Below are 24,238 nucleotides of genomic sequence, written 5' to 3' on the forward strand. Positions count from 1 at the left end.
TCCGGGGAGGTGGTAGGAGGAGCCCCAGTGTAGACAGCCTTGCACTCAGAACTGCACGCTGAGGTGGGGCCTGCCATGCTGGTTTTGATGGGAATGAGCCAGGGGTTTCTGCTGTACTGGCTGGCCAGGAAAAAGAGCGTGCCCTGCCTAGGGGAGGGCCCGGGGGAGAATGAAGCAGGATAGAGCCCTCTGAGCATGGAGGCAAGCTGGAGCACCAAAGCAGAGGGTCTCAGAGGCTTGCTCTGAGCTCAGAGGGGCAATGCCTGGGATAACCGTGCCCGCTGTCTGCCCTCTGCCCTGGGGCCACTCCCAGGCCAGGGCGGCGGCCGTTGCATAAGGATGTTGTGACTCTCCAGCTCTCTGAAGGTCTGCCAGCCCAGACAGACCGATTAGTGTGGAGGCGGCCGTTTCCTGAAGCTTCCAGAGTGGGCGGGGCGGGGGATGGGGAGCAGCGCTTAGACTTGTTCCTTCTGCGTCTGTGTGTAGGGGGGAGGGGGGCGTGTTCCTGAGTCACTTGCCATAGGGCCTGGGTCTGAATCCGTAGGAGGCACTCCACAGATATTTGTGGAATGAATACATGAAGGGGCCTCAGTTTCCCCATCTGGAAAGGGGAAGGATTCCACCTCCCCCGTGTTTGGAACACAGGGTGGTAACGGAGGTACAGGGCCTGAGTGACTCCCTCTTGTCCTGTCCCTGCTCTATACCAGCCCTGTGGATTTCTTGACTGGGGACAGGCCCCGGACCGTGCCTGCCGCTGTCTTCATGGTCCTCTTCAGCTCCCTGTGCCTGCTGCTCCCCACCGAGGACCCGCTGCCTTTCCTGAGCCTCGCCTCACCACCCGGCCGAGGTACCCAGATGGCTCATGCCCCGGGATGGATGGACGGCAGGGGGCGGGTAGGAATCCAGAGCACTGGGGCTCCTGATCCAGTCATGAGCCATTGGCCAGAAGACACTGTCCCATCACCCTCGCCAACCGTCCCACCACAGTGCCTGGAATCTTGTCGCTCTGTCCTTGGGTCAATGCTGCCGTCTCGGCTCCTGTACAAACTCTGCTCCCCTGGGTGAGGGGTCAAAGGCTGAGTCCCCCAGACCCCAGACAGCCTAGTCCCGCGTGAACATGAAGGAGCATCCGGAGGGGAACAGGGAGGGGTCCTGGAGAGTTGATCTGGGCTTAAGGACGTGGTGGTAGAAAGCACAGCCACCATCCAGAGGAGCCACCGCCCTCCAATGTGGCCTCTTTAGGTCATCTGATCCTCACAACGACTCCCCAAAGTGCAGATATTAGCTCCATTCTACAGTGGTGGAGGCCAAGGGTCAGAGATGGAAACACTAATAAAATCGTAGCTGAATTTATTTAGTACTAGCTCAGGCATGGTGCTATGCACCCTACATATACCTTCTCCTTTGATCTTTGCTAATGTGCTCTCTTATTTCCATTTTACAGATGGGGAAGCTGAGACTTCAAGAGGTAACTTGCCCAAGATCATGGAGGTGATACTAGTTAAGAGCCTGGCACGAATGCAGGGCTCTTGCCTGTTGAATCAGCTGAGGGGCTGGGAAGATAGAGACAGGAGAGAAGTGGGGATGGGCGGGACCCAGGCCCCACCTCCGCTCCTCCATCATGTATCTCTCTGCCTGTCTTGCCTTCCAGGGCCTTGGAAGATACTGGCTCTGCTGTATTACCCTGCCCTCTACTATCCGCTGGCTGCCTGTGCCACCATCAGGCATGGAGCCGCCCACCTGCTCGGCAGCCTGCTGTCCTGGGCTCATCTGGGGGTCCAGGTCTGGCAAAGGGCAGAGTGTCCTGAGTCACCCAAGGTAACCACGGACTCAGGACAGCCTGGGACAGTGAGGCATGGGGGAGCCGCGTCAGCCGGCGAGGCTCCTTTCGTCTCTGTCTACATGCTTCCCTGCTGCCTTCTACTGGGCACGGGATTCATGCCTTTAGCCACGTGCTCATTCCAAGCTTGGCCCTTCTGTGGGAGAGACAGCCGGGCCTGCCCTCAGGAGCTTCCTGTCTGGGAGTGGGAAGGGAGGGAAGGGGCAGAGAAGGAGGGAGAGGAACCCTGAAATCTCCCCATTATTAATTGCCAAGACTTCCCTTGGCCAGGCTGGAGAGGGAGTGAAGACAGCTGCAGAATGCAAGCACTGAGTTGGGGGATGGTCTCAGAGGCTAAAAAGAGAATTCCAGAACCTCAGACCCTGGTTCACTGGGCTTGGTTAGGGTGTGAAGCTGCCTGGTCCAGAGCCCAAAGGGTGCGGGTGTAGCCTACACAGACAGACAACCCGGGTTTGAATCCAGCTTTATCCCTTCCTTCCTTAGTTCATTCTGCAAACACATTTGAGTATATTCTCTGTCCCAGGGGCATTTCTAGGCCCCGAGTAGAGCTGTGAATAAGACCGATGAAGTCCCTGGCATCCCAAGAGCTGCCTTTTCCGGAAGGGGACACACAGTCAGACAAGCAAATATATGCGATGATGCCAAGTGGTGCCAGGTTCTTTGAGAACACCTTATCACCTTTCTGACGTTCAGGTTCCCCCACCCACCCCACCCCGCTCCCACAATGGAGCTAATAACACGAATCCCTCAGGGTAGAGTTGAAGCTTAGGTGGTTCCCGTGAGAGTAAGGACTTGGTTGGTCTTTTTTCACCAGCCAGGACCTGGCACATACTAAGCTCTCAGTAAAAACATATGGCATTAACAAATAAATGAATCCATGTTCAACCCCAGGAGGGCCTCAGCCCCGGGAGGCAGGGTATGTTCTTCGCAGTCGCTCAGCTTGCAAACTGTAATAGAAAGAAACAAAAACAGGCCAGTGTCAAAGCCCCAGGAACATAGGGACGTAGAAGGTGGCTGTCTCCTGTTTCAGGTCCCATGGCAGTCCCCTGGGATGGGTAGGAGGGGCTCACAAAACATCCTCCCTTTGGCTCCTGAAAGGGCCCGGGGCGTCTAGGGGCCTGGGGAGGGGCAAGCACCTCTGTGGGGCCAGAGAAGGAGAAGTAGCAGTCGGTGCCAAGTGGCCTAGGCTGTAGGATAGTGATAGAAGCAGAAGCCTTCCCACGCACCCTTGATCACCGTCAGGGGCCCCTGTGAGCTGGGAGGGGAAATGATTTGATTGGGGAAATGAGGCAGAAGGTAGATGTGTCTTGGTGTTTGCCCGTCCCTCCAGATTTACAAGTACTACTCCCTGTTGGCCTCGCTGCCTCTCCTTCTGGGCCTCGGATTCCTGAGCCTTTGGTACCCAGTGCAGCTGGTGAGAAGCTTCGGTCACGGGGCAGCCACGGGTTCCAAGGTAAAAGCGCAGGGCTGGGGTGGGCTTGTACGCAGCACTCAAGACACCTTGGACTCACCCAGGTCTTTTGGTCTCCTACATGTGGTCACGCTTGGTGTAGGGCCTAGAACATAACAGGTGCTCAGAAAACATTTGCTGAGTCGCTGAGGAACTTGTGAGTCCTCCTTCCCCAAGCAAAGGCCAAGCCAGGCCCTCGGCTGGCACCCAGGATGCCTGGGACACTGAGCTGTTTGCGGAGTGGGGACTCATCAAAGGAGAAGTGGGCTGGAAGACAGGGAACTTGTAGCTCTATTTTTGGAACATGGAGGATCCAGCTGGAGAAATGAGACAGGCCAGGGCCTTGGGCCTAATAGAAGTTCTGCAGATGCTGACATGATTCAGGGAGCACGCAGGGCACAATTGCATTATGAATCAACCCTAGGTTGGATAACTTTGGATAAAGGCGGGGCTGGAAGAACTAAGTCATGCTTGGAGGGCTTCCTGGAGGAAGTAGATATTGCAGGGGCTGAAGGACAGGGAAGATTTGGAGTAGGGAAAGAAAAAGAAAGGCATTGCAGGCATACCAAAGAGTATGAGTTGCAGAGATGGGGTGCATCTGTTTCATTCTTGCATGATTTGCAGCATCGGGCAGGTCTTAGCACATGAGTTACTGTTCAGTCATTCAGTCGTGTCTGACTCTTTATGACCCCACGGGCTGCAGTTCGCCAGGCTTCCCTGTCCTTCACCATTTCCCAGAGTTTGCTCAAACTCGTGTCCATTGACACAGTGATGCCATCCAACCGTCCCATCCTCTGTCACCTCCTTCTCCTCCTGCCTTCAAACTTTCCCAGCATCATGGTAGAGATGGTAGAGATGGTAGACACTCAGCAAATACTTCTGAAGTTTTGGGTAGGTGGGTGTGTGGATGAATGTGTCATGGCAAGGGAGAATTCTTACAAGATACGGCAATCATATTCATTCTCCAAGCACCCATACTATGCCAGGCCCTGGGCTGGGACTGTAGACTCAGCTGGGTGACCTGTGTTGGACTTCCAGGGCTCCCAGCGTGCTGGGGGCAATGGATATAGAGATATACTTACAGTGCAGTGTGAGAATTGCAATCCCAGAGCATGGGTGGAGGAAGGGTCAAGTTTTTTCCTGGTGAGAGAAGGGGAGGAGGGAAAGTACCCCACAGAGATGCAAAAGGCTGGTTGCTCTGCAGATGGGGAGGTTGAAGGAAAGGCTTGAAGGGTGGCATCCAGGACAGACAGCGGGTGGGTGGTGGTGCCAGTTCCTGGCGACATACAGAGCCCTAGATGAGAGCAGGTGTGCGGGGGACGATGTACAGCTGTGCATGTGTGGTGCCGAGGGGTCTGGTGGGCAGCTGGACCCTGGGCCTGGAGCTCAAAAGGGGCTGGGACTGAAACCAGAGAAGGAGTGAGGTCCCCACGGAGGGGAGAAGAGGCAGGTGGGCTCAGCGTCTCCAGGGCGGCCCCAGATCCCCACTGGCCCACTTGACTGCAGGTTTCATGCTCACAGGCTAGCAGTAGGGTCCTCAGTACTTGTCACTACTGCCCTCCAGACGCTCAGAGGAGGGGAGCGGCTCCCCAGGATACACCAGGCACGTCTCTGCCTTGCTCAGGCCCTTCCCTCCTCGCCTGGGGATCTTCTCAGCCTCTCCTTCCATTGCACGCCTTTCCTCTTGGGGAAGTCTTAGGAGAAATAAAATCCTCTTTGGCCCTTAGTCAAAGAGTTTTAATCCTCAAAGGACACAGTCATTCTTTGAGCTGATCCACACCTGCCCTGGATCCCAGGGTTCCCATGGCAATGAGTGACTTGGCCTATATTTTCCAAATGGTCAGGGGCCAGGGGCTCACCGCATCTTACTGTGGGCCTCTGCCACTTGGCAGGCAGCTTAAGGCCTGGAATGTGGCTTAGACAAATCAGGTCACCCTTGTGATCTCCCTGGAGTAGCAGAGGCCTGGGGCATCTGACCCAAAACGGCCCAGCCTGTCTCCTGGTCAGGGATAAACTCCTGGGACATAGTCTCCCTTTACCCCCGTCTCAGCTAGCAAAGGCCAGAGAGCCAGGAGGAAAGCAGTGATGTGGAGAGACTGGGTAAAGCCGGGGAGGGTTGGAAATAGCCCTTAGGAAAAACTTGCCAGCACTGAGAGTTCTTAGCTAGGAGACGGATTAGTCTTTCATTTAAGGAGGAGGGGAGGGCAGCTATGGGGGGCGCTTATCCCCACAAGGTGCCCTTTCTTTGTACTCTACCACAGCCAAGAGGTTTGTATGGAGCACCTACTGGGTGCCCACCGTGGTACCCTGAGCGAGGGCCCCAGGGATGGCTCAAGACAGGTCCCATCTTCTTGTCCTTCTGTCCCCACAGGGGCTGCAGAGCAGCTACTCTGAAGAATATCTGAGGACCCTCCTTTGCCAGAAGAAGCTGAAAAGCAGGTGAGGTGCCAGGCACATCCTTTGGGCTGGGGGACAGGCCTGGGCAGGCAGGTTTGTTTGGGAGGTTGGCACTGGGCCCCATGGTGGGGCAGAGTTGAAGAATCAACCGGACCCTGGGGCCCAAGCTCAGGGCAGGAGCCTCTCCTGAGAGCTGCCCCCTGCCTGGGTCTTTCCTCAGCTCCCACACCTGCAAGCGTGGCTTCGCATCCCAGGCCTGGATGTACTTCAGACACTCCGTCTACATTCCACAACGAGGTATGGGGTGGGGAGCTGAGGTCAGGAGTGACAGGTGACCTCACCCTTCCTTCGCACAGAGCAGCTGCTGTAGAAAGCCAGCTCCTACCTTTAGTATCATTGTCATCAGGAGCAACAACCCCAGCTTGGGACAAGGGGAAGCCCCTGACTGGTCTTGGTGGTCCAGGATCCTGTGAGCCCTGGTCCTGTTCCTGGGTCCTTTGGGTGGGAGGGGGCTCCGGGGCTTGGGTGGTGCTGGGGTTCACCATGCCCATCCTTTTGGGGACTGCAGGATTCCGACTCCCCCTGAAGCTGGTGCTCTCAGTCACCCTGACAGGGACGGCCATCTACCAGGTATGTCCTGCCTCTGTCATGCGATTTGCCTCTGGACCTCTGCTCCCAACCTCCAGCCCTGAGATGACTTAGGCTCCCCCGCTCAAGTCTCCAAGAGCCCCACCCACAATCCTATCCTCTTGCTTCTGGCCATCTTGGGAATGCTGGCCTACCCAGAAGGGAGGGGATGCTGACCCTTGTTGGGCTCACATAGGGTCAGAGCATGAGTTTTGGAGTCATGTAAACAAAGATTTAAATCCTCGCTCCTTTATTTACCTCAAGTTATGTTGGACAAGTTACTCAACATCCCTGAACCCACTAGTTCGGCTGTGAAATGGAAGAAATAGAAATACTTCCTTTCAGTCGGGAAGATTTAGTGAAATAATGTATGTTTGATAAATCCCCACCACCACCACCAACCCTCCCCCTAAAAGAGACAAAAAAATGGAAAATCCTGGGAGGTAGGTATGAGTCTTCTCCCTTTCACAGATGGAGAAAATTGGGGCCGAGAGATGAATTTGACTTGGCCATGTTCCTACAGCCAATATCTCAGGGTAGCCAAATCGAATCCAGGTCTGGCTAGCTTCAATGCCTGTGCTCATTTATGGGACACTTTGCTTTCTCCAACGTGGAAAAATTGGAAATTTCATACTAAATTTAGATAGACGATTCAGAGATTGTCTGAATCTTGTGCGCTTGTGTTGCTTGAAAGCGTGCCTGGGGTCGATGAGGCTAAAGTATCTGTAACATGCTGATTAGAGGCTTGAGGATGCTGCTCTAAGAGATGGATAAGAACACTGTGATGAGTGATGGGCACTGGCTGCAGCCCATGGGCTGCTGGAGTTTATCTCCTGAAGTCTCAGAAAACACTTCTCCTGGGATGGGAGTGCCTGGTGTGAGCACAGCCAGGCCCTGCCGCCCTGATTTTGGGGTTCTTCCAGGTGGCCCTGCTGCTGCTAGTGGGTGTGGTACCCACCATCCAGAAGGTGAGGGCGGGGATCACCACGGACGTCTCCTACCTGCTGGCCGGCTTTGGGATCGTGCTCTCAGAGGACAGGCAGGAGGTGGTGGAGCTGGTGAAGCACCACCTGTGGGCTCTAGAAGGTGAGGCCTCCCAGGACCCCACAAGGCGCTGCAGTGGGGACCCAAGCTGGGATGCCTGAGCTCTGTCCCAAGAGCCACAGACACGTGGGGTGCCTTGGGCGTCCCCTCTGTGAGTCTCAGCTGCCTCATCCACAAATTGGGAGGCTGGAGCTTCCAGTTCCGAGTCTCTGAGACCTGAAGGGGTCATCTCACTGACCCCCTGTCAGCTTGTGTGGGATCTCTCACCCCCACCAGCACCCCTCCCCCCAGCAACTCTGCCCTGCTCCACAGGGGTGGAGGTGGAGGAGGGCATGGTGTGTGTGAGCTGAGGGGACAGCCGTGGGCTCTGAGGGAAGCAGGAAAAGGGGCAGTGTGGCGGGATGGCGGGCCAGGATTCTGAGCTAATCCTATGGCAGGTGGGTGGGGTCAGGAAGGGCGAATGCTCTCTCTTCCCAATCCCTGTCCTCAAGGTACCTCCTTTCTCCTTCATTCCCTTGACAATGAGCTCCTGGGCTCCGAAACTATACCAGCTGCCCCCCACCCAATTCTGTGGTCTGATGCCTCCTCTAGCCCTTAGCCCTGTTACCCACCTGCCTCATCTCCACAGCCCTATGCTGGAGACGGAGACACATCCTCACTTAACACAAGGGGAAGAACTAGTCTGAGGTTATACAGCCAGGCCAAAATAGAGCCAAGAGAAGAGCAAAGTCTCCTAACACCCAGGCTGGGACTATCCACCACCTTAAGACAGGGCCTGGTGGTCAGAGGTCATGTGGCCCACACTCTCTTCTGGCTAGGGAGTCCCTGGCTGGCACAGGCACCCTGGCTCTTGAGGAGTAACATGTGATGGTTGGAGCTTAGGCTGCCATTATTGCAGGTGGAGGTATGACTTCTCTGCCGCTCTTCCTTACCAAGACCATCAGGGAGGGAGTAGGGGTGGGCAGAGGTGTGTGCAGTGACTGCTTCCTTCCCTGACCACCACTTTCCTGAGTGAATCTGCTCCCCTACCAGAATCTGTCCTGGAACTGTGGCTGAAGCCCACAGGTGACAAGCTCTGGAGGGGCTGAAAATGACATCTCCAAGATTTTCCAAGTTGGTTGCAATCTGAGCCACAGGCAGGAGCAGACATGACCCTTATCAGTCGATATCCAAGCTCAGACCTTGCTCACAGCAGCCCTGTTGGGTCAGCATCATTGATCTCCTCTCACAGAGCAGGAAATCAAGAGGCAGACATGTCTAGGACAGGGGATTTGGTTTCTACTCAACACACTTGACACTTATAATCAAGTGCTGCAGTTTCCAAGCCCAAATGCTCCCACTCTGAATCTCCCTGGAAGCGGGGGTTAAGTAGATCAGTGTTTACCTTCCCAGCTCACAGACAAGGCAAACTGAGGCCCAAGAGGTTTAGGGATATGCCCTAAGCACAAGGCAAGCCAGGGGTGGAACTGAGATAAGATCTGAGGCCCTTCAGTCTGTTCTCAGCCTAAGAAGCTAATGTCTTCTGAGCTTTGAGAGCCTGTTTTAGGGCTACCCACCCAACACCTGGACCGTAAGCCTGGCATCTTTCACAGAAAGCTCGCACTCTGAGTCAGGCCAGCTAGATTAGAATTTGTGCTCCATCACTTACCAGCTGTGTGCCCTGGGCAAGCCGTTTATGCCTTTGGATCTCAATCTCCCTACCTGTAAGATGGGTGTTGAAGCTCTAAGGGCATCTTTGTCCTCGAGACTCCTGATCGGGTGTGGGAGACAGACTGACCCACAAAACCTGGGCCCGGAAGGGGGAAGGTGCAGAGTTCCAGAGGAAGCGAAGAGCAGGAAGATTTTATGAGTACCAAGATTAGGAGGGAACCAAGTGAGGGAGAGAGGAGCAAGAGATGGACACCTGGAGACCAAAGGCCAGGCTGGGGGTCAGGGTCAGATAACTCTTCCCCTTAGTTAAGCTATTCGCTCACCTTGGCAGGCTCCGCAGGCAAACTCCTTGCCTCCTGGCAGAGACAGTCCAGAGTGTATCTTTGCCGGCACCGTGTTGGCTCTAGGAGGGCAGGGCTCTAGACGGAGCGGAGCAGAGCTGTGCATGCCCAGGGCTTTCTTCTAGCCTTATGTTCAGTAAAGGGCCCCCCTCTGCCTCCTTGCACGACTGAACCAGGGGCAGGCACAGTGGCCCCAGGTTTCTGTAGTGGTCATCCTCACTCTTGTCTGTGCCTGAGAATCACCTGGTAACTTTTAAGAAATCCCAAGGCTCTAGTCAGACTTCGGAAACCTAGAGGGCAGGGTCCAGCCTCTGTGATTGGACAAGCCTTCTCCATGATTCAAATACAAGACTGAGTTTGAGAACCACTTGTAGCAGTCGCTGTACGCATGCTGGTTGGCCTGATGGATTTCAATCAACTGTTGATTCAAAGAAATCATTAAGGCTCTGACTTTGGGAAAAAAAACAAACCCAGTTCAGTGGTTCTCAACCCTGAGTACACGTTGGAATTACTGGGGTTGCTTTCCCAAAGGCTAAGGTCTGGATTCCTATGCCCAGAAATTCTGACTTAATTGCTCTGGGGTGCAGCTTGGGCTATGGGAATTTTAAAAATTTTTTTATTTTTTTAGCTGCGTGGGGTCTTAGTTGCAGTATTCAGGATCCTTCCTTGTGGTACATGGGCTTAGTTGCCCTGCAGCATGTGGGATCCTAGTTCCCCAACCAGGAATCAAACCCGTGTCTCCTGCATTGCAAGGCAGATTCTCAACCACTGGGCCACTGGAAGTCCCTGGGCCATGGGAACTGAAAAGCTCTAGGTGATCCTAATATGCTGTCAGTGATAAGACCCACAGTGCCTGTGGCTGCAAGGACCCAGTGCTTGCCTCTCCCGCGTGTGTTTACTCCCCTCCTGAGTCTCTGATGGGAACCAGGAACACTTCCCTCAGATGACTACTGAGATCAGGGTGCAGACCTCCCAGGCTTATCCTAGATCAAAAGATTGTACAACCTGCTCCATAACTTCCAAGCAGTGTGGCCGGTGGGTCAAGCCCACCAGCTCTGAGTCTCAGCTTCTTTGTGCGTCCCACGTCTCCCTGGGCCTCTCCCGTGGGGTGGTTCTGAGGGTACTGAGTGAGACTGGCTGTGGATATAGGGTGGAAGGGTTGCAGCCCTGCTGTGCTTAAAGACCAGGCTTGTTCACAACACACCATGCATTTTCTCCCAGTTGCTGCTGATACAAGGAACTCCTGGCCAGGGTGGATGGGGAGTTGAGGAGATGGGTAGCGGTGGTTATGTCCCTCATTCTGATGGACTCAGGTCACACTGATGGGTGCTCGTATCTTCTGTGCTCTGAACCAAGGCCACCAAGGCAGGCCTTGATGGGATTTTAGGGTTCACAATATGCTGGGAGATGGGCAGCCCAGCGATGTGCCTGGTATGGACAAGCTGAGGCTGGGTGATGGAATGGTCTCCTGATGCCTCACAGCTAGGAGGTCATGGAGCTGGAGGCAGACACCAGGCAGACCCCCATGGAGTCCCTCACTGGGCACCACGCAGCAGTGGAAGCAGCAAGACCAGGGTGAGGGCCAGGTCTGCAACCTCAGAGCTGGCCTCTCCCATCCTGGCCATCAGATGTCACCTGGCTGTATGGGCCAACAGAAATTGTCGACTTACACTGGATCTGAGAACAGGAAAAGAGACAAGAAGCCTCCGCTCAGTGTGGCTGTGGGGTGGGGGTAACTCCCACCCAGCCGTCCCTCGACAGCCCTTCGGAGATTCCCAGGAGACCCAGCCCAGGCCCTGACCTCCCACTTTGCTCTTTCCGGCCTTCCAGTTTGCTACATCTCGGCCTTGGTGCTGTCTTGCTTGCTGACCTTCCTCATGCTGGTCCACTCGCTGGTGACACACAGGTCAGTGGCAGGCTCTGACGCCCCCTGATACAGATGTGGGGGCGAGGTCGGGCCTGCAGGACCCCTGACCCAGGAGGGGAAAATCTTGGGACTAGAAGGAGGAGAATGCCTGCAGGACCGAGCTGTCCCTGAGGCCAGCTGCCCTTCGGGGGGCGGAGAAGGTGGGGTGTCCCTGTCTGGGTGGAGAAATGTCCCTGAGTAACGCAGGGCACGGCTGATGAAGGGCTGAAGTGTGGAGTTTGTCCTCTGAGGAGGGGTTACCTGGGAGAGCTGGCATCCTACGGGGAGACGAGGGAGGCAGGGTGCCATGGGCGGGAGGAGCTGCGTGAGCAAGAGCAAGTGTGAGTGTGGGTGAGGGGGTGGGCCGGCTGGCGCCTGGGGCACTGGAGAGATTCTTGTGGATATTGAATGCCATGCCGCCTACCTCGCCCTTTCATGGTGAATGGTAAGGAGCACTGAAGAAGTGTGAGCAGAGAAGGAGAGAAGGTTCTGGTTGGGAGTAGGGTGGGTGGGAAGGGGAGGGCCAGGGACTTAGCAGGGAGCTGGTCCCCGTGCTTTGCATTGAACAGGCCTCAGGGTTCCTGCTCCAGGATCTTTTCTTACTGGGTTGGTGCTACTTGTTGTTGTTGTTCAGTTAATAAGTCGTGTCTAACTCTTTGCAACCCCGGGGACTGCAGCACGCAAGGCTTTCCTGTCCTTCATCAACTCCCAGAGTTTCCTCAAACTCATACCCGTTGAGTCAATGATGCCTTCCAACCATCTCGTCCTCTGTCACCTCCTTCTCCTCCTGCCTTCAATCTTTCCCAGCATCAGAGTCTTTTCTAATGAGTTGGTTCTTCCTGTCAGGTGGCTAAGGCTCTCAAGCCTCTGCCTACCTGGAACCTGGCCTCCTGCCCTGGTGGCTGAGCTGCAAGTCATTTTCCATCCCTACTGTTGTGTCTCATTTTCCTGACTTGGCTCAGGTTGAGTCTTCTGTTTTAATTTGTCTCCCTTGTTCCCTGCCCCACCCCCTACCAGCTTACTCTATTCATCCTTTAAGACTCAACTCAGGCATCACCTCCTCTGGGAAGCCCTCCCTGACCTCCCAGGATGGATTAGTAGGCTCCACTGGGCTCCCACAGCCCTGGGCTTCCAGAGGCCAGCCCAGAGCTGGGAATAAGGAAGCATGTGCACTCCCTGAGGTCCCTGCCTTCCTCTTTCCCACCCTAGGACCAACCTGCGAGCTCTGCACCGAGGGGGCGCCCTGGACATAGGCCCCCTGACCCAGAGCCCCCGCCCCTCCCGCCAGGCCATATTCTGCTGGATGAGCTTCACCGCCTACCAGACTGCTTTTACCTGCCTTGGTGAGCCCCCCTTGCCCGATCCACCTGACCTCAGCACTGACCTCCATCCAACCCCAGACGCTGGCCGGGTAGGGGAGGGAGTGCGCGGCAGGTCTTGGCTGCCCCTGCGGGTCTGCCTGTGCTGGGGCTGGCTCTGGGGTAAAAGCAAAAGGAAGGAGCCACCTTGCTTCCCCTGCCCTCAGGGAGTCCACGCAGGTGGGATGAGAGGGAGGGGATAGGTGCGGGAGCCCTTGGTAAAAGAATATCCATCACTAGGTTGGCTCCTGGGTGCTTCCAGGTGTTAGCACAGAGGGTGACCCAGGGCTGGAAAGTTGAAGGAGGCACATTCCTGCTTTTGTAAGGGAGGGTTATGTCATGATGGGCTCTCAGTAGGTAATGAGATCCCTGTCACTGGGAGTATTCAAGCATGACTGATATTGTCCAGTCGCTAAGTCACATCTGACTCTCTGCAACCCCGTGGACTGTATCATGCCAGGCTTCCCCATCCTCCACTAGCATGGTTATGTGGCCATTATTGGGGGCTGCAAAGGGGGTCCTACTCTGAGAGAACTGGACTAGATGGACTTCAAGGACCCTTCCATGCTCCAAGTTTCTGATTCTTCCCTTGGGCACTGCAGTGAGCAAAGTCCTCTCAAATGTGAGCGGGCTGAAGCCAGCAAGGACCTGATTTCCCTTCCTGCTGCTTCTTTCAGTTCTCACCTCTCTGGGTAAGGTGGGAAAAGATGATAAAGGGGTAGAGGGACTATTAGCACTAAAAGTCATAATTCCTTGAATTGGTAAACTTTAAGCCTCTGAAGCCCTTTTGTACACATCCTAGGTCAACAATTAGCCCATCATTTCAATAGACAGCTTTCAGGTGCCTACCATGGGCCAGGCTCTGGCCAGTAGGAATGTAAACATTAATTTCAAATACTGTCTTGTCCTCAAGGATGCAGGAGCAATTGGGGGGAGAATAACACTTGCAAAGCACTTTCTGGTTTTCCAAGAGTAGCCACAGATTTTGTCTCACTGCTGCCTCAGCACGGCCCTCCTGGGTAGGGGCCGCTCTCCCCTTTTTACAGAGGAAGAAACCAGGGCTCAGAGAGGTTAAGTAACTTGCTCAAGGTGGCACAGCTAAACAGCAGCAGAGCAGGGATCTGAAACCGGGTCTACTCGATGCCAAAGCTTTGAGTGCCTGGGAATGGAGGGGGTGGCCTGATGCCTGCGCCCCTCCTCCCGCTGCTGGCAGGACTCCTGGTACAGCAGATCCTCTTCTTCCTGGGGACCTTGACCCTGGCCTTCCTGGTGTTCATGCCCGTGCTTCACGGCAGGAACCTCCTGCTCCTCCATTACCTGAAGTCCTCGTGGTGAGTGAGGAAGGGGCTGAGGGTTCTGAGACCCCTTCCCCAAGGGCCACTAACAGTGACACCCTCCCCATCCCCTCACCTCCCACAGGCCCTTCTGGCTGACCTTGGCCCTGGCTGTGACCCTGCAGAACGCAGCGGCCCACTGGGCCTTCCTGGACACTCACCATGGACGCCCGGGGCTGACCAACCGGTGAGCTGGCTTCTGGGGTTGTGGCTCCCTCAGGCCCTCGGCCGCCTCTTCCCTGTCTTCCTTTCTGTCCCCTTCTCCCTCCACTGCCGTCTTTCCCCTTTCTCTAACAGGGAACCCCAGTGGATGGTAGAAAGAGCTCGCCTTATCCACAGAGAGAGGCAGCCGTGGCCCAGCTTAGTTCAAAAATGCCTCTGTTTACCTGTCACAGGGCCAGAAATACCCCCTCGAGTTTCCCTGTCTTGGGGATCAGCCCTGCTCTGCCCTTTGCAGGAAGGAGGTTAATAGCCATGTCATTTCTCTGCTAGGCTGTGGGAGAACCTGGCCCCAGGAGAGGCTTAGAGTTGTGGACAAGGGACCCAGAGGAGGGAGGTGGGAGACACCAGGATCATAGAAAGATCCAGGTGGACCTGGAGTGAAGCCCCAAATCTTCCACTGACCAGCTAGACAGCCTTAGCTAAGTCACCCCATCTGTCTGGGCCTCCCAGACTGGGGGAATGGGTGAGCTGGGTTAAGAGAGCAGACATAAGGCACAGGGCGGGTGCACAGAGGTGTGCTCAGTAAATACACGGCAGCTGTGGTCATCTCAGTCTGACACTGACCCGAGGAAGGGCCTCTGTGTGGGGACCTGCCTCAGCCCTCCTCTCCTGGCCCACAGAAGAGCACTCTATGCAGCCACCTTCCTTCTCTTCCCCGTCAACATGCTGGTGGGCACCATGGTGGCCGCCTGGAGAGTGCTCCTCTCCGCCCTCTACAATGCCGTCCACCTTGGCCGGATGGACCTCAGCCTGCTGCCGCTTAGAGCTGCCACTCTTGACCCCGGTAAGGTCACTGGGCAGGAGCTGAAGGTGGGGGACGCTCAGGCTGGCCAAGCAGGGAGGGAGGCTCTGCCCTGACCTAGTCTCCTTGGAGGATGTCCGTAACCCTGACCCGTGGGTATGTGCAGGGGGCCACGTGCTCGCATGCAGGGTGTGCAGGACACTCCCCAGGTCTGTATTACGGGCCGTCTGGGCCCTCCCCGACTAGCGCTGCACCCCCACACAGGCTACCACACATACTGCAACTTCTTGAGGATGGAGGCCAGCCAGTCACACCCAGCTGCTACGGCCTTCTGTGCCCTGCTTCTGCGGACTCAGAGGCCCAAGCCCCGTGCGACCCCCCAGGATGGCCTCAGACTGGGGGAGGAAGAGGAAGGTGCGCCCTTCCACTGGGGATGGGGGGAAGTGGAACCCACCTGGCTTCTCCCAGGAGAAAGGCACGCCCCCCCTCTCCAACGCAGGCAAGGGAGAGAGAGCCAGGAAAATGCTCACTTCCTCTCTGGGCTGCCTGTGGGAGAGAAGAAGTGAGAATTTTCCTGGTCCGTCTCAGGGTAACTTTTTCCTTGATACTAACATATACACACCGTCTGTCACGTGTGTGCACACACTTAGTTCTCACTTGGGGAATGAGACCACTGTCTTGCCAAGGGGCTCTGTCACCCCTACCACCCAGGCCACCCCTGCTCTCCTAAGCAGTCTGTCTTCCCCTGCCCTGCAGCCTGGGTGTAGTAGGGAGGGGAGCACTGAGCTGGCTCCAGTCCCTTGTCCCAGCCCTGCCTCCACAGAGCTCCTCCTCTCCCTCTCCTATCGGCCATCCAGAGGATGAGCATCTGACCTTGAACAAACCCCTTCTGCAGCCCCACACTTCTCCCGGCTTCCCACCCTGTGAATAGCACCCGGAGCCCCTGTCTCGTCAACCTCCCCCACTCTACATGTGCGATTTTCAGATTCTGCCCCCATCTTGGTGCTGGGGTGGCGGAGGGAGGGCGGGGTTTGGCTGGGTGTTTGTTGAGTGACCCACAGAAGGCCTCTTCTCAGGGATTCAGCTGCTACAGACCAAGGACCTGGTGGCCAAGGGAGCGGGGCCCAGGGCCCGCCAAGGCAGGGCTCGCTGGGGTCTGGCGTACACGCTGCTGCACAACCCAGCTCTGCAGGCCTTCCGGAAGACAGCCCTGCCAGGTGCCCGGCCCAACGGTGCCCAGCCCTGAGGCTGGGGGAAGGCCACACTGCTGTGTCCTTGCCTCCCAGCCTGTCCCTCCCGGCTCTCCCAGCATCATCACCATGGCCATGGCAGCCCTCTGCTTGGCCCCAGCTCTGCCTGCAGGTCCCAGGGATTTAGCGGGACCAGCCGGGGGTTGCTCTGGTTGGATCGAAGTCTGTCAGCACTATGAGCCTCGAGCCTCGGGAAGGCTCTGGTCTGCCCCTCTTGACCTTGGGAAGCCAGTGAGGGCTCTGGAGAAGGCGAGTGGTGGTTTTGCCTCTTGGCCCAGGAAGCAGGTCCAGGCCCCTCCTGATGCCCAGCCCTGCCACCAGCCTCCAGGCTTCCCTGAAGTCTTCTCCTGACCTGGGTTGGCGATTCAGGCCAGGACAGCCTAGCTTTCCAGCTTGGCCCCCTCAGCTTCAGATGGACCTCACCACCATGACGAGATGCAGTGCCTCCTGTCTCTTGCAGCTTTGCCCGTCTCCATCTGGGGGCCCTCATGGCTTGCAAGGCAGCCCAGGAGGAAGCTATGGGCTCCTACCCCACAACAAAGTCATGGCTCAACCAGACCCCACACCGAGCTGGCCACACTTGAGAACCTGATATTTTTGTAGTTGGTATGCCCTTAGAGATTATGAAAGAGGTTAGTGTGCTCTCTGTAATAAACTTGTGCTTGAGAAGCAGTCCTCCTGAGGTGGGGGGTGGGGGTGGGGGATATATGGGGAAAACCACCCGGACTCTCAGTGAATCAACTGTGTTTGTGGGGCTTGGGTGGGGTTGGGGTATTCTGGTCACATGCTGGGCTGGGTGGAGAGGGCAGAGGGGAACCCGTGGCCACATCCCTTTGGGTGGAGGAGACACTGGGGACCCAGGGTGCCACCCCTGAGCTGTGCGAGTGTGGGCTTTGGAAGTAGGACTGATTCTGGGTCTTCTAGAATGGGCAGGATTTGAGGAGGAGGAGAGATTTCAGGAGAAAGTAATGTGAATAAGAGTATGGAGGTTGGGGTGGGGGGCTTCCCTAGTGGCTCAGAGGGTAAAGAATCTGCCTACAATGCAGAAGACTGGGGTGCAACCCCTGGGTCAGGAAGATCCCCTGGAGAAGAAAATGGCAACCCACTCTAATTCCGTGGACAGAGGAGGCTGGTGGGCTACAGTCCATGGGGTGGCAAAGAGTTGGACAAGAATGAGTGACTCACACACACACACACACACACACGGAGGTAGGAGGAGACTGGCCTGGAAAGGGAAGGGCCACTGAGGGGGTCCCCCGCTGCTGAGGGGGTCCCCCTCTCTTGCTGGGGGTTGGCTGAGGTGGGGACTACTGTGGGGCTGGGGCTACCAAGAGTGGGGCAAATGTGGCCACCCACACACCCGGATCTGTGGGGCCTCAAGAAATGTCTGTACAGCTAGTGAAGACCACCCCCCACCACATTCCCAAATCCAAACTACAGCCTCAAACTGGCAGGAAGCCAGGCGGGGCCAGGGAGCTCCAACCCACATTCAAGGGTGCCCAGGAAGAGGGCAAGGGAGGTAGAGATGGTCCCACCGAAGCCCACTGAAAAATGTATTCCTAGCCCTGTGTCTGTGGTGGACAGCATCTGTCCTTAATATGGAAGCAGAGTCATGAGAGTGTGATCAGGCTGGGACACTGGACACTCAGGGCTATGTGAGCCAGAGGAGGGGGCCTAGTCCAGTTTGTGGGGTGAGGGAAAAGCATCCAGGTAAGCTTTCTGGAGGAGGTGGTACCTAAGCTGAGTCTCAAAAGCTGACTTAGTCAAGTGACAAGCAGGAGGGTGTCCAGAGAGATGGAGCAGCGTAAGTAAATATACAGAGGATTACACATCTCAGAGCGTTCAAGGAACAATTAGCTGTTCCCATAGGGGTGGGGATGGGTGACTTCAGAGAGCCAGTCAGAGGGGCCAGGAATGTCTGACCAGAGACTCCGGCTTCACCCTGAGGGTACAGGGGCCCCAGGTGACTTTAAAACAAGCGAGTAGCTAGTTCAGTCAGGGTACAAATGTTCCCCAGCTGCCCCCGACTCAGATCTTAGGCCCACATCCTACAAGAAGCCAAGCCTGCTCAGCGGTGAACAGAGCCAGAGATGTCAAGGGGTCCACGTTGGGTTAGGATTATAAGGCCTTAGATACTCAGAGTCAACGAAACTCTTGACATTACCATGTCCTACCCCATCCTTTGTTTTCTGAGGAAACCAAAGTCCAGAGATGGGCAGTGACTCGCCCAGGGTAACACAGCACGAGGGACTTGGCTCCATCCTGCTGTTTTCCATCAGAGGTGCAGTCATCCTCGACCTGTTTTCCATCAGAGGTGCAGTCATCCTCGACCTGTGCTCTGGTGACAGCAGCTCAGCGGGAGCTGCAAGCTGACGGGGGATGGGGAGATACTGTGTGTAGAAGGAGGGGGAAGGGGGCTGGCCAGACTCCAAGTCTCACAGCTGCTACCCTACGTTCCTGGGCCTCCCTGTCTCCACTTTGCTGGTCTCAGCAGTTCTGGGGGCTCTGGTCAGGGGCTTCAGAGCTCTCACAGGCTCTTGTCCCTAAGCATAGCACCCTTTAATCTGGAAAGGGGCAGGGTTGGAGGCAGCAGGGCACCTAGATCCAGACAAAACTCGAGGCAGACGCAGGGGAGCATCAGAAATGCTATTTATTTCTCTGCCGCCCCCAGGCTGGCTAGTCTCTCCCAAGGTTGTGGGGGAAGGCAGGCGATAGATGTGTACCTGGAGAGGAAGGCAGGGCAGGAATCCAGGATGGAGGGGCACACCAAGGGAGGAAGAGTTGGAGATGAGCACCATCCTGGGCCTTCTAGTCCTGTCTGAGGGCAGAGACTCCCCAGCCCTCAAGTTGTTAGAGAACACGGAAGGTCAGCAGGAGCTCAAGCAGTTCAGAGAGCCTCCAAGCCACGCCAGCCACTTGTTCTGTGCCTAATTCTACATCTCCAGTGCCAGTCTGCTTCAGGCTACTTCCCTGCCCAGCCCCAAGCCCCAGGCCCTGACCATAGCCTTTGAGAGCTTGTCAGTCCCAGTGCCTGGAAGTCCATCAGTGGGGCTCCCCCTGGGTGGTTAGGGCATTGCCTGGTCGGCATGCTACCCCCAAGACAGAGGAGCATGTGCAGTGTGGTTAGCAGCAATTAGCACCGTAGACGGTGAGTTAGGGGATTCAATTCCATCCTAGTCACTAGCTTTGAGCAAGTCTAGAAGTGGGGTTGCTGAGTGTCCCAGAAGGGATGAGAAGGGGAGGTAGGAAGGTGGGAAGTCCCTGATGCAGGCTCCAAGAATTGCTACCCCCAGGCCCCCGCACCACTTGTGAGGGACAGCCATCGGTCAGGGCAGGAGTCAACAAGCCCCCAGGTAGGGGTGGGGCTAGAAGGAAGCGAGGAAGAGGAAGAGGAGGCTCTGGCCCAGCAGAAGCAGCCCAGGGGGCTGCTTCCCAGGGACCCCTTCTGCTGTTGCTGCAGCCTCGGGGCCCCTGGCGCGGCTGAGGTAGATGATGACCACGTTGTCCTCTGGACCCGACGGCTGCACCTCGTTGTCGACCGTGTAGCAGACCTTCCCCTCGGCCGCTTTGCCCTGGAACCTGCGCCCCAGCGCGTCCTCACCACCCTCACCTGGTGTGGCCAGGGCCACATTTACCGAGCTCTCCGCGCTGCCCAGCTCGTTGGTGGCCAGGCAGCTGTAGGTACCCTCCTCCAGCTTGCCAAAGTCAGGGATGAGCAGGCTGCCATTGGCAAAGGCTTGGAAGCGCGGGCGGCTGCTGGCTGCCAGGACACCAGGCAGGGCACGCCCATCGGCACCCACGTTGGGGCTAGCGATCTCCACGGTGCCACCGGGCGTCTGGATGTGCCAGTGGAGCTGAGGGGCCGGCTGCCCATCCACGTCACAGTGCAGTGCCAACACGAAGCCCGGACGCAGCTCGGCCCCATCCTGGCTGGGCTGGTAGGTAAGCTGCACCGAGGGTGCGGAGCAGGGCAGCGGCAGCAGGCGGTTCAGCCGCGTGCCCTTGAGCACGTGGGGCGAAGTGCAGGTGATGTTGTCCTGCTCTGGGATGGACACGGCCGTGGTCAGGGCCCACGTCTTGAACCACACGATGCCACAGGTACAGTCAAAGGGGTTGTCGTTGATCTGCAGGTGAGACAGTGCAGTGAGCGGGGCAAAGGTGCCCTCGGCCAGCGTGTGCAGGCGGTTATGGTTGAGCTGCAGCGAGCGCAGGGCACGAAGGCTGCGGAAGGCATCGCGGGGGATGAAGGTCAGTTCGTTGCTGTCCATCTTGAGCAACTGAAGGGCGCTGAGGCTGTGCAGGTCACTCCAGGCAAAGTCGGAGATGAGATTGTGGCTGAGATCCAGGCTCTTGAGTTGGCTCAGAGAGGCCAGGGAACCCGCGGCCACACTGCGGATCTCGTTGTGGGCCAGCCACAGCGACTGCAGCCGGGGCACCTCCCTAAAGGCGCCCCCCGGCAGGCTTGGCAGCTGGTTGGCCGATAGGCTCAGTGTGGTCACGTTGGCCGGGAAGCCGGATGGTACTGCCTGCAGGTCACGGTAGGCACAGTCAGCAATGTGGAAGCCGTACTTCTCCCCGCATTCACAGGGCTCTGGACAGGCCTGTGCCAGGCCCATGAGGACCACCAGGCACAGCAGACGCAGCTCCTGCATCCTGCAGAGAAGGACATGCCTACAAGGTGACCCCCCAAAGACCCACAGAAGGCACTTGTCCCTCTCAGCACCCTGACACAGAGCTCTTCCCCATCAGAAGGCCCTGCCCACATAATCCAGATAAGACACCCCCACACCACCTAGCCTACCACCCCCATTCTACAGAAGGGGAAACTGAGGCCCACAGAAGGTCCAGGACTTGCCCGAGGTCACGCAGTCAGGAGGGGGCGAAGATAGGACGGAAGAGGACCCCAGCTCCTTCTCTGAGCCGAGAGCTCTCCCTGCCTCGGCTGGCTCCTAGCTGACTTTGTGACTTGAAATCTGTTTTCCAGCCGCCTCCTCCCCCAGCATTTGGCAGAGCCTCCCTCCTGCCCTCCCACATCCTGGCCACAGCCCCTCCCCCTGGAGCCCCCCAAAGGTATGCTCTGCCCCCTGGCCTAGACAAGGCCCCTTGTGCAGCGCACACCACCCCCATGAGCCCCACCCACTGCTCTCCCGCTCCTACCAGCCGTGACCACAGCACACACCAGACCCTTTCTACAGACTCACACCCTTGGCCTTTTCGATCCAAACTACACCAGGCAGCTGCCTAAGTAAACCCCTGCCAGGACCTCTCAGCTGGCTTGGAGGAGGCCAGTGGCTCAACCCAAATACTGCTGGGGTTTCCAGAGCTGTGGTTGTTAGAGGGATCCATGGCCCCTGAACAGATCCAAGCAAGGGATTGTCTGAGCACCCCAAACCAACAGGAAAGTGCCCAGCCCCCGTGCCCAGTAGACTGCTTTCTCCTCCCACTGGACCTTAGAGCCCTTTTGCCGCTGACTTACCTTCAAACTACTCTTTCTTAGTCAAGCAGAGCTTCTTCTAAGATGGAACCAATGAGCAACAAAGAAAGAGTTAGTCCTGGACAGTCTGCAGGGCCAAGGGAAGATGACGATGCTGGAGGAAGGGACAGCCTGGTCCCTGTCCCACCTTCAGTCTGCACACCTGGGCCTGCCCTTATCCAGACAGGGTGCCTGAGACCATCTGTTGAGACAAGGCTGCAGGAAGAGAACCCAGGCAGTCCGTTTACTCCCTCCTTCCAGCAAAACTGCCTCTCTGCAGCAACAAGGACCCGTGTTTCATAAGTGACACCAGAAACTTGAGGGGGAAAAGATGCCAAATTTTTTGTTTTTTTCTTCTCTCTCTCTCTCACTCACTTTTAGCAGCTTCAACTTCCTTAAAGACACAGCACTAGCTGGACAGGACCCAAGAAAAGATGGGGCCAGAAGGACTTTATGGGAGGGAGGGGTGAGAAATTGAATCCCATGGAAGGTGGGGGACTTTTAACCTCACTTTGAACAGGAGAAAAAGGAGAGGGCATTCTCCAAGTTGGGACCATGTGAGGGACTGTGTGCATGTCTGAGTGTGGCTGTGACATCTCTGTGTGTGGATGAGTTTGTATGTGTGTGTGTGTGTGTGGATGTGGGTGTGAGATCATGTATGTGTGAATTTGTGTGTTTGGGAATGTTTGAGTGTGTGTATTCGTGCAGCTTGTGAGGTTAAGTCTTCATGTGTTTGTGTGGATGTGCGTGAGTCTAATTCGTATATTTGGGCATGTGTGTGTGTGTTTATGTGTAGAAATGAATGTGCATCTCTGTGATCATGTGTCTGTGTGGGTGGTGGGTGTGTTCCAGTGAAAAGCTGAGGCCAAAGCGTATAAAACACCCACCGTGATGCAGAGTCTCAGGGAGAAGCCAAAACTTCAGACCTGTTTTTGTAAGAAAACACATCCTCCTCACCAGCCCGCCACCCCAAGTCACGCCTGCCTGCTGGCTCCAAGGCTGGGCTGCCCTAAACACTTGAAGTCCCGGGAGGTCTCCGGATGAGCCAAGCTGGGAGAGCAGGGTGGAGGCAGGCAGGGGTGTGACTGCACTCCAGTCGGGTAACAGGAAGCTCCGGACAGGAATCGGCTGGGCTTCAGCTTTCTGATGGGGACTCTGAGGCACTCAGGCACAGAGATGGTTCTATCACCCAGGACTGTCCACCTGGCAGCCAGGTGAGGTTGAGGACCTTGCTTCTCCTGTAATATTCTCTCTGGGGCCTCCCAAAGGACCTGAAACCCCACCGTTGGCGCTGCTTGTCTGGAGAGGCAGCATCGCTCTCTGAAGTCCACTGTCCCAACTCTAACTGCCTTGCGGGGGAGGAGACTTACACCCAGTTCTTGTTTCATGTATATATATTTTTTATTTCTCTGAAGCTAATAATAGCCTTTAAAAAAAAGTGTCCTTCTATCTGCATTGTCTATTTCTTCAAGTTGCTTTTCTCCCCCCCACTGTTAGTTTTACTTGTTTAGAATTGTCTTTCCTTTTAGAGGTATTCTCAGTTCATTCACTCAACATAAATGTACTCTCACGTGTTTAAAGGGAGATCCCTGTACTAGAGAGGAAGCCTGTTGGAGGCAGACTACTTGTTCTCCCAGTTGTTGTTAATCCCTGGCACAAGAGAAGATGCTCGATAAATAGCTCTTGACTCAACGAGTGGGTGAGTTGGGTGAGCATCAGATGCCAGAAGTGAAAGCACTTTGGAGGTTCCCTTCTCCACACCCTCTTGTACAGATAGGGACTCTGGGTCCAGACCGGGTTCCTTAGGACATTTCAAGGCTATCTCACACAATGTAGGGGACCCACTTCCCAGGCGGCACTAGTGGTAAAGAACCTGCCTGCCAATGCAGGAGACATAAGATATATGGGTTCAATCCCCGGGTTGGGAGGGAATGACCACCCACTCCTGTACCCTTGCCTGGAGAATCCCAGGGACGGAGGAGCCTGGCAGGCTACAGTCCATGGGGTCGCACAGAGTTGGGCATGACTGAGCGACTTAGCGTGAGCATGAGCGTGCGTGGGGGATCCGCACTCTGTTGAGTGTGCGAGCATGTTACTGGCCTTCCTGGGGGTCCTTGCACCTCATTCCACATTGTCAAAGACCTTGATGGTAACCCAGCGCTAGGCCACCCTCAGAATCCCGTGCAGAACAGCTGGGGGTGGGGGTGTGGGGGGAACGGGGGCTATGGCAGGAGAAGCAAGAGTAACCTGCCCACTGAGTCTGCACCCATTAGTCACTGACAACCCTCCCGCATCTGCCCAGATCCCATCACCTCCTGAGGGTAAAAAGTGGTCAGCATGACCCTCCTCTCCCAGGAAGGACAATAAGACAAGGGCCACCGGGACGCAGTGGGCCTCTACTAAGAAGCATCTCGTGTCCTCCAAGGCACTTCACAGTGGGCCACGTGGGGCCACCCACCACAGAGCCTGAGAAGCGGTGGCACGCCTCCAAGGGTGGGGCTTATCACCTCCTAGGCAGCCCCTCGGCTCTCCGGATGCCATCATCTTATCAAGTTATTCCTGCAAAGCCCTTCCCACAGGAGATGATGTGAGCAGGTAAGGACA

The 24,238-nt window shown here is 56.2% G+C and overlaps 2 protein-coding genes across 17 annotated transcripts in view; one reads left to right on the plus strand and one right to left on the minus strand.

Moving 5' to 3' along the window:
• STRA6 (signaling receptor and transporter of retinol STRA6) overlaps positions 1–16,830 on the plus strand; it is a 29,685-nt gene extending 12,855 nt beyond the window's left edge. For all 15 annotated transcript variants that reach the window (XM_061394855.1, XM_061394856.1, XM_061394853.1 and 12 more), the window contains 15 exons: positions 708–847; positions 1,445–1,468; positions 1,652–1,818; positions 3,171–3,293; positions 5,662–5,729; positions 5,908–5,984; positions 6,256–6,317; positions 7,238–7,400; positions 11,180–11,255; positions 12,465–12,598; positions 13,827–13,944; positions 14,033–14,134; positions 14,790–14,953; positions 15,176–15,325; positions 15,988–16,830. In XM_061394855.1, coding sequence (XP_061250839.1) covers positions 708–847; positions 1,445–1,468; positions 1,652–1,818; positions 3,171–3,293; positions 5,662–5,729; positions 5,908–5,984; positions 6,256–6,317; positions 7,238–7,400; positions 11,180–11,255; positions 12,465–12,598; positions 13,827–13,944; positions 14,033–14,134; positions 14,790–14,953; positions 15,176–15,325; positions 15,988–16,157 — 1,738 coding nt within the window. In that variant the 3' untranslated portion in view covers positions 16,158–16,830. The remainder of the gene's footprint in view (positions 1–707; positions 848–1,444; positions 1,469–1,651; positions 1,819–3,170; positions 3,294–5,661; positions 5,730–5,907; positions 5,985–6,255; positions 6,318–7,237; positions 7,401–11,179; positions 11,256–12,464; positions 12,599–13,826; positions 13,945–14,032; positions 14,135–14,789; positions 14,954–15,175; positions 15,326–15,987) is intronic.
• A 1,963-nt stretch (positions 16,831–18,793) lies between these two features.
• ISLR (immunoglobulin superfamily containing leucine rich repeat) lies at positions 18,794–21,952 on the minus strand. Of its 2 annotated transcripts, none has more exons than XM_061394864.1 (2): positions 21,638–21,952; positions 18,794–20,814 (listed from the first exon to the last, which is right to left on the minus strand). In XM_061394864.1, exon 2 carries the CDS (start codon positions 20,811–20,813, stop codon positions 19,527–19,529), a length of 1,287 nt encoding a protein of 428 aa, XP_061250848.1. In that variant the 5' UTR covers position 20,814; positions 21,638–21,952; the 3' UTR covers positions 18,794–19,526. The 2 variants fall into 2 exon arrangements, with proteins under 2 accessions (XP_061250848.1, XP_061250849.1); XM_061394865.1 differs by lacking the exon at positions 21,638–21,952 and adding an exon at positions 21,017–21,122.
• Positions 21,953–24,238: the final 2,286 nt, after the last annotated feature.

Source organism: Bos javanicus, chromosome 21 (genome assembly GCF_032452875.1).
Source record: "Bos javanicus breed banteng chromosome 21, ARS-OSU_banteng_1.0, whole genome shotgun sequence".
Taxonomy (NCBI): domain Eukaryota; kingdom Metazoa; phylum Chordata; class Mammalia; order Artiodactyla; family Bovidae; genus Bos; species Bos javanicus.